Source organism: Scomber scombrus, chromosome 6 (genome assembly GCF_963691925.1).
Source record: "Scomber scombrus chromosome 6, fScoSco1.1, whole genome shotgun sequence".
Lineage (NCBI taxonomy): Eukaryota > Metazoa > Chordata > Actinopteri > Scombriformes > Scombridae > Scomber > Scomber scombrus.
Genome location: NC_084975.1, coordinates 15,419,722 through 15,429,086, shown reverse-complemented (window position 1 = coordinate 15,429,086; position 9,365 = coordinate 15,419,722). Strand labels below are relative to the sequence as shown.

At 41.7% G+C, this 9,365-nt stretch overlaps 1 protein-coding gene across 1 annotated transcript in view; it reads right to left on the bottom strand.

Moving 5' to 3' along the window:
• Positions 1 to 1,331: 1,331 nt before the first annotated feature.
• Positions 1,332 to 9,365, bottom strand: part of mapk8ip2 (mitogen-activated protein kinase 8 interacting protein 2) — a 29,183-nt gene continuing 21,149 nt past the window's right edge. Inside the window, exons 5-14 of the mRNA XM_062421267.1 lie at positions 9,078 to 9,281; positions 6,023 to 8,243; positions 5,699 to 5,907; positions 4,352 to 4,427; positions 3,495 to 3,667; positions 3,288 to 3,397; positions 3,048 to 3,170; positions 2,485 to 2,555; positions 2,296 to 2,394; positions 1,332 to 1,404 (exon numbers count right to left, since the gene is read on the bottom strand). Coding sequence (XP_062277251.1) covers positions 1,332 to 1,404; positions 2,296 to 2,394; positions 2,485 to 2,555; positions 3,048 to 3,170; positions 3,288 to 3,397; positions 3,495 to 3,667; positions 4,352 to 4,427; positions 5,699 to 5,907; positions 6,023 to 8,243; positions 9,078 to 9,281 — 3,359 coding nt within the window. The remainder of the gene's footprint in view (positions 1,405 to 2,295; positions 2,395 to 2,484; positions 2,556 to 3,047; positions 3,171 to 3,287; positions 3,398 to 3,494; positions 3,668 to 4,351; positions 4,428 to 5,698; positions 5,908 to 6,022; positions 8,244 to 9,077; positions 9,282 to 9,365) is intronic.

The window sequence follows — 9,365 nt, the reverse complement described above, 5'->3', positions numbered from 1 at the left end:
TATGAGAACATGTGGCCATCCCTCCTGCCCATCATGCATAAAAAACGCGATCAAAGTCTAACCATTTACATAACTATAAAACCTCCCTTTTATTAAAGGTTTGATTTCATTGTGATACCAGGACCAAGTATTAGTAGGACGCTCTGATTTGAAAGTAGGCACACTGCCATACAGCATTACTGACACGTGGCTACTGCTGTTTGTTAATCCTGTTCCTTTTCCCTCATTGAAACTTCCCAGTCAAAAGAAAACGGAGGCTAGGACATCACTAAAAAGTAGAGTTAAACAATCAGAAGGGTGAGAATATGGCTTTTCAGAGGGCCTTTGCTTTCTTTGACCTGAAAGTCACATCAATCATAGCAAAGCACACAGCAAACAGTTGAATCATTTCCTATGAAGGCTCCCTGTGGTGGAGGCTAGCGAGCAGTGCAACTTTGAGGACTGAACAAAGGTAAAAAGCTTCTGTCATATCATCCAAATGTACTGACAACTGCTGCACACAATCCAAATGGAATAAAATATCTGTGGGGCTGATGACATTCAAAGTTCATTCCAAGTCAGTACAGCTTTTTTTAAATCTTTTTTTTTACCTGCAGTTGCTCCTTGTCAGAGTGTTAATACCCACAACAAAGCTGAGAACAAGAATACCTCCATCAGTCTCAACTTTGAGTGTTTCTTAATTAGTCTGGATGAGGCGCCTGTATGTCTACTCTCTATACATATATTTACAACACACAATACGTCTTGTACGCGACAGAGGGGTAAGCTCGGACCAAGGACAGTTGACTGTACTCTCTCTACTTTGCTCCAATGTCACTATCAGTAGAAATCAAATTAGCAGTTTGTCAATATTGAACAAATACATATTTACAGTTAATTAAACCTCTTAATTCTACACCATTTCCTAACTGATTGTTGAGCTGCTTGCCATTCACTTGGATATGTGTATTTCTTGGTGTGTCTGTGTGCAGTAATCCTACTAGCCATGCATTGAAAAGTGAAACAGCAGTAGTAGGTATATTGTTTTCATTTTAAAAGAGGAACCTTTAAATAAACAGGTGCTCAGCGTCTTAGTTTTATATCATAGAAAAAGATCAAAGAAACAGGCAATCAATCCATCGAGAAGATGGAAATAAACAAAGGGGGAGAGAGATGAATGAAATCAGTCAAATGCCTAGCATACTGTAGAAATTAAGATCTCAGTGTCAGAGGGACACAGAAAAGTATTTTACAATGAAATGGAGAACCCTGCTGACAGTGCCCTCTGGTGGCAAACTTGATGAACATACATGAGCTGTAGAGGAAGAAGGTGGTCGTCATGGCAACACTTCTTACTCTAGGTAGATGTCCTCAGTGGGGCAGGCATACTCCAGATGTTCCTGGTAGTACTCCTGGAAGGCTCGTCTGCAGAAAAGACAGCCAGACAAGAGCATGACTAAGGATCTTTCTGCTGGCTAATAGAAAACAATTTACCATACTGAACCTTCAGTTGGTGACTGATTTACACTATTATCATTTGTTTCCAAAGATATATCTAGTTAGTGCCTCTCTCACTGAAACAAAGAGGAGTTTTGTTGGAGCAGGTGATAGTTTGCCTATCCCATGGTCTGCTGCCTGCATTTGCTCTATCCAGAGACTGAATTATCTGCATCTTTAATTATTCAAACCCCAAATGGCTGATTCAGACATGACTAAGTCTGCAATCATTATTAAACCTTACACTCACACATACATATGAAAGGATGGTATGCAAAACCAAATGGATGACTGCTCACTTTTCTAGCTACAGTTGAATGTGATTGGTGGAAAGATGCTTTGATTCAGGTCTTCGACATTGACGGACTACAGCAGTAAACTGTAATTAAAGATTACATGGATGGTCCAGCTAATTATGAGGTACAGCCGATAAGTGAGCATTGTTTCTTATCTAGTTTAAGGGCTGCTAGTTCTTTGAGCATATTGACATTTAGCAATTTAGAGTGTGTTGACTATTAAAGAGGAGGAAATTCTGTAAAATAATCTGGATAAATTAACTCCCTGCATTTAATCTGAGTGCTGTCTCAGATGCAGATATACATTTCAGGTCCCACGTTAACAAGATGACCAAAACATACATTTCTCACCTTAGAAACAAAGTATGACCATTTGTAAATCAAAAAGATGCTGAAAAACTGATTCATGCCTTAGTTTCAAGACGATTTGATTACTGTAATGCACTCTTGACTTGCCTTTAGTCATTCCTCTGTCTTAGTATATACAATATTTACTGTTGAGTAATTTATATATATGACTCACCCAACACACTCTGCTACAGGTCGCATTGACTCCTGGGATACAAATACATGGCAAGCAAATCTGTTCAGCATTGGGTGTTTAGTGATGAAGCCAAAGTAGCTGCAGAGAGAATAAAACAATATGATGCACAGTCAGATGTTAGATTGTACACTTGTAACAAGAGGGCAGAAGATCAGTATGTTTGTTTACCAATTGTTCCTTGGATGGCATCCGCAGAATGAGATGTTCTTCATCTGGAAGAAGTGACTACATCTGTCAAACTAAAAATAAAGAGAGATGCGTAGACAGACAAGAGGAGAGGGATTATCAATTATGGCTTCACAATCTCTACAACATACAACAACCTCTATCCATACACTCTTAGTTGTACTGGAGTTTGGAAGATAATTGTGTTTTATGGAAGATTTTTATGGATGATTTGTTATAGTCAACCCTGTTCCCTGTTTTTTTTTTTTTTTTTTTTTTAAATTTCACCTGCAAGCATCAGGCCTGCTTGACTCCACTAGTCTTTTGAACTACTGCTGAGTGAAAGAAAATATTTTATAACCTGCAGCACAGAATGGAAGCACATCTAAAAATGTGCATCAAGTACAAAGGAGACACATAAAAAAGAGGATACCCACATAAAATGTAACACTGCTCTGGAGGTTTATTCAATTTTTTTTTTTAAATTGATATTAATTCTCGATAGAGCATTAATTAAATATTTTAACATTTTAAATGGATGAGTGAGTCAGTAACTCCTTGCATACCTCATCGAGAGAGTCATATTCATCCTCCAGGCTCATGATCAGTTTAACTCCTTGCAAGCTAATCTCCAACTCACACAGGGAAGGAGGTCGCACGTGCACTGTCCGTTTCCTCGATATCGCAATCTAACAGAGAAAATACTGCCATATTACATCGAAAACCATTTCATGTTGCACATACAGTATATGCTTTTGTCTGTTTTGTGAGATTGCGCACGCCTTGTTGTTTTATACTTTGCTTACCTTCTGCATGGCGGCGCACAAAATGCCATTGCCTTGGTGATAAGGTACCTCAACAGAACCCAAGAACTGAACGCTGAAAGTCTCAATCCATGCTGGATTTCGTTTCATTCCTAAAGGGTGTAATGTGGACACACACATACCAACATGAGATGTTTCTATGAAACAAACAGATTCTAGTCTCAATCAAGTCGGAGTCTCATCACTCACCCAACAACTCCTTGGACTGGCCTATGACCTCTTGGGCATAGAAAGCAGGGAAGATTCCCCTTTCCCCTGTTCGCATATTATAGCCTCTGTACCAGTAGTCATCCTCTTCCTCCTCCACATATAGAGGATCATCCACATCCAGCTCCAGCTCATCTGCATGTCTGGGAATGAACCTGCAGAGGGCAGCAGAAAGTGAGAGGAAAAACCATCTCTGTCGAACATAATGTCCTTACATGGTATCCCTGCAGCTGAGTATCATATAGGTTTATTTGATTACAATGCATCTGTTTGCATTTTAGGTGACTCCCAGTGGAGGGCAAAGAGAATGGAGTGATTTAGGAATTGACAGAGAAAGATGTTGGGTGGGTTGAGGGAGACAAAGAGTGATAAATGTGGGGGCATTATTACTGAGAGAGGACTGTGGGATAGAAAATAGCGCATGTAGCTTGGTTACAGACATAGGTGGTGGATGATCTGATCATTAGGCCACCTAGCACTTCTTGAGCTCAGCTGTACCTTGGACATTTACACTCCTCCCTAACATCACCACAGATTCACTGTTGCTGAATGACCCTTAAAGCACACTAAAATACATGAAACCTTGAAGGAATATTTCACATGTTGATCTACACAAGACATTTTCCCAAAGACACAAAAGGGTAATTAGAAAGTTGGAGCAAATGATATTCACAAGTTAATTCACGATACATTTTTTACATCTACAACAGCAAGTATTACTTTCTTTTATCTACTCTTCTCTTATCTTTTATTATTAATCAGATCTGCTTTTTGCTGATGTTCATATAGCTTCTACTATTTTTCAACTGTGAAAATGACTATATGGAGGGTTGTCTTACCTGTATACAGCCCTATGTGTCTGGTCCCTCTCTTCTCCATTAATGGTGCAGGAAAAAAGTCCAAAGGATTCTGTGCCTACATGGCAAACAGACACCAGTTATACTGTCTCAGCATCTCAAAAACTAGTAAGTAAAACTGAATTCCAAATTAGAGAAATAGCACAGTGACCTTTGTCCTTTCTCTGACCTGTTATTTGTTGGGGTAACATTACCCATCTAAACGTTTTATGTGGAAGTCTTAATGAAGACTAATTGGATTTGTCAAACAAGAAATGGCAATAAAATCCATTGTAATGAACCTTTCATTATGTAAATCACCCTTCATTAGGGATATGAATCTTGAAGAGCACTGATTGATGATGGATGTACTGGGAAACAGAGCCATCTCATAGGTCTCGTGTAGGGCTGGGTAAAAAAAATCGATTTAATCGATTTTGGATCATGAGATCGATTTTTCCCATGAAGTTTTTTTTTTGTTTTAAAAAAAAATGTTTTTTTTTATAAAGCTTTATTGGTTGGCATCATTTACATCATGTTTTGAAACAGAAGTAGTAATATGAAAATAGGGAAACAAACAGATATACAATGCCAGGGGTTACTTTAATAAACAATGCCTTAATGCAGTTTGCAGTGATGGAATGTTGTAGTTCAAGTACACTTTCACTTGCAATTCCTTTCTAATTTCAAAATTGCACTTTTGAGACTTGTGACAGTTTTGTTTACAGCTCAAGTTTAAACTGTCCAATTTACACGTTTGCACTTAAAACCTGTTGTTTAATGTGAAGAGAAAAAATAAAGTACATTTGTATTTTGTAACACATTTGAGCCATTTTCATTATTTAAGAGCAGATTGAATTGAATTGAATCGAATCGACTCGTGATTAATCGATTCAGAACCTTATGAATCGAAATCGAATCGATTTAGGAAATGGCCACGATACCCAGCCCTAGTCTCGTGTGGGCTCCCTGCCAAATTTAGATCACATGGGGGATGAGTTGAACCTTAATACAGTATACTGATACAGTAATGCTTATAAACTTTGAATGGATAATTTTAGCAATAATTCTGCTGGGCTGTAACATGTAGGGTATATCATTTACATAGTCTTAAGTTAAAGAACTAATTTGACATTTTAGTTAATACTTTCAGGCCAATTCACTTTCTTGCCGATAGTTACATGAGAAGATCAATACTTCTCTCACGTAAAAAGTGGTATCAATCTCCTTATCTAACTTTCTACAGTAAAGTGAAGATGCGTATTTCCATTCCATCTCTGATTACAAGTACATATTTTTTACTTTGTTTAGTAGGCTGTAGTATCTGAACAGCCCTTGTGTTTGACTTACTGGAGGAGCGGGATGTGCTGTTGACAAACACATTTAGGAACTTCTTTGAAAATGGGAGGTCGGCCTCAGGGGATGAGTCCTCAGAAGAACTGAGGAGTTCTGGCCTCACCTCCTCTTCATCGCAACCATAGTTCACCTTTCCTGTTCCCAAAGGCTCCTCATCACATAGCGTGGAGAGCTCACTGTCATCGCTCAGAACCGAGGTGCACCTGCGAGGGCAAGATTTGTCAGTCAAATTCCAACTTAAAGGTAGGCATCCATATCTAAAACTGCTTGAATAACTAATAGAAGACATTTTATTGAAACATTATTGCCACAGCATACCTTCTGAGACTGACTAGTTCAAGTGTAGTATTCTCATCGACCACTAATGTGTACTTCATGGAGTCATAGGCCAGTCCATCATCTTCATTCGGCTGCCTCAGCGCCAGATCTTTCTCACACAGTGGAAGGTCATGGTCAGACAAGGGATGGTCTTGCACACTGGAATCAATGGGTGGTGAACTGTCAAGCTCTAAGTCACTACCCCTGTAGGACTCTCTCCTCAAGCCACCCATGAATGGATAAGAGTCACCGTCTTCCTCCTCCTCCTCCTCATTGTCTGTGGAGTAGGTGAGGCTGAAGCAGCGGTTAGTCTGAGTTGTGGGTATATCTAATGTCAGGCTGTGTTTGACCTCAGTGATGCGCTCAAGAGAGGCCATTGAGCGGCTTGTTGGCCTGGGTTCTGTCTCTCGTCCTTCATCCTTGTCGCTAACCACACTCTCTGTAAGGCTTGGTGAGTCCAGATCCTTTCTCCCCATCATTAAGTCATTGTTTGGCTCTTCGTCTTCTTCCTGTCTCCTGGCGTTCTTGGATGGTTTATCTGAGAAGTTCTTCTCTGAGTCTGTGGTCCCCCTCCCGTTGTTTACACAGTGCTCCAAAGCCATTGGGGTTATGGCGTCACCCGTAGGGTTACTCATATAGAGAGAGGGACTTTTCGATGCTCCTCCACTTGAAAACTCTGCACTCTTCCACCTGTCTCCTGGCTCTGTTCTTTCCTCTCTTATCCCTTCACCGTCCCTCTCTTCTCCCTCTGATCCATCCATTCCCAGTTTCTTCCCTTGGTAATCATCACTGAAACCATCTCCATCTCCAATGTCTGAGGATGGCGAGATGGTATCTGACACAGACGCTTTCCTCTTGAAGCAGTCCTCGGGACAGCTGATTGGGTACGAGCCCTCTGAGATCATCCTGTTGACCAGGTTGCTAAGCAGCCAGGGTGAGTCTGAGTTTTCACTCAGGTCATCTTCACTTTCTGATTCTGAGTCTCCTTCGCTGGTTCCATCATATTCATCGGCACTAGGCATTAGCCTGGGTCCCACTGGCAGGTAGAAGGAGCGTTTGAAGCTCTCTAGGCTGTGGTCTGGTTCTATCTGCAGCACCATCTGTCTGGACAGACTGTCCTCACAGCGCTGGGCTGGAGGCAGAGTCTCATCTGGGTCAGCCTGGTGCTCGCAGGACAGATCATCATCCACATTCTGTAGCCCCATCAGAGCTTGCCCATCATCATATGACTCAGGGGGCAAGATAGGTGAGTCAACAGGAGACGGAGTGGCAATAGTGGGTGAGGGTAGAGGGGATGGTGAGGGCAGAGGAGAACCTTCTTTGATTGGGTCAGGCTGGCCCAGGAAAAGGGACGCTTTAAATCCTACAATACCACTGTCCTGCTCTAACTCTGTATCTGGGTCCAGTTCCTGATCTGATGTAGGTGAGCTGGCCTCCTCAATGGAGTTGGTGAGGTGAGATGAGCGTCCGCTGCTACTGTCATCACTGGTCAGATCTAGCTCTGTCTCTGAAATAGAGGAAATCATGTTGGAGACCACGGTACCTCCACAGGCAAATGCTGCCTCCAGTTCCCCTTCAATGTCAGAATCAGAGCCTGGAGAGCTGAGGTCCTTGTCCTGGTCTGAAGTCATGTAACCTTGCTGGTTCATATCTGCTATCCCTGGGTCTGAAGAAGGAGAGGTGGAGTCATTAGCAGCTGCCTCCATTGCAGACACTACTGGAGCATCAGAACTGTTGGACTGGTCCAGAGCATCTGAGCGGCTAGAGGACACGTAGCTGGAGAAGGAAGCAAGCTCAGAGGGTTCGATGGAGGGAAATTCCACATATGATGACTGATTTTCTTTACAAACCATATCATAGGTCTCCTTACACATGAACTCCACTTCAAAGTCCTTCTCCAGTTCCTCATCAGACAAGGGTGTGTCAGCACCATCGTTGGCTCCCATGGGTGCAGTGGATGACAAGCAGCGACTGGTTCCATCTGGGTCTAGATCATTCTCTGGCTCCATACCTGACTCACTGGTGATCGTGTAGGTGTCAGTGGCACGCCGGTTTGAGTGTTTGTGGTTGTGGTCGCTGTTGAGGTCATGGTCCACTTCTGTGTCCGAACACTGGGAATGCTCGTCTACAGAAGGTACTCTGGTTGTCTGGATTGTAGGGTCAGCCTTTTGTTCAGTCGCATCACCAGATCTTGGGTGGGACTTATGTTGACCAAATGAGCCTGGGAACATAAAAGGTGTGGAAAAACATGAAAGTGCATGAGAAAATGAGAATACATCATGACATGAAAGATTATGAAGCAGATGATGCAGATAAGGCTAAAGTAAAACTAGCTGGAGAAACCTATTGTGTATAATTATTGTGTAATTTAACACCAGGCTGAAAAGCAGTGTTTCACTTTGGTTGAAAGCTTCAGGTCGGTTTTACTTCTGACCACAGTATTTACCTGAGAAAGACCTGTAGTTGGTTGAAATGTTGCAAATAAAGTATAGGGAATTCTGATTCAGTATGTAGTTAATATTTGTATCTACTTGTGACCACACCAGGCCACACTGATGGATTGGGTTGGGTGTGGTCAGAGATGTGCTCTATTGCATGTGTAACCACACCCAACATTGATGTCAATGCGGTGCACCCCTGAGTGCGCTCCACCATCACCACAGGGGGTAAAAGGTTAAACCACAGCTAAAAATAAGATTTTTAGTTGGTGTTAAGTTACTCTTAAAAGGGAGGATCAAAAGGAAGAGCATAACAACAATAAATAAAGAGAAAATCAAGGTGCAGGAATTTTTCTTAAGTTCATAATCAGTTGAACAAAAGATGTAGAATGAGCAAGCTTGGGAAACTGTTCTTCATTAGAGACATAATAATTTGACTCCCTGAATAATACAGTCTAAATTGGTTTATGAAAATTAGTATAACAATGTTTGCTGAACTTTGTATCATAGAACAAGTCTAATTCATATCACTTCACACAAATTTCACATCACGGCACGACACGACACAGATGTTAATGAAATGAACTCTAATCTTGCTGGGCTGGCCTTTTCGTTACCGTATTCGAGCCTCTCCCGCCTGTTGCCCTCTATGTCGCAGAGGAGGGGTCTGTGAGGGGACTGGGGATTCCCGCCCTCCCCTGTCTGTTTTGGTGGGGTACCTTTGCTCTGGGACCCTGGTGTCTGGGAAACTGGAGAGGCCGGGCACTGGCCTGTCACATGGCTACCATCATCCAGACATGAATGGGTTGGAGTCAGACGGCCTGGAGGTAGAGTAAATATTTATTTTCTACGGTGTAGTGCTTACTGATTTTAAATAATAACTAAAAGTAGGCATTTTTTAGGCA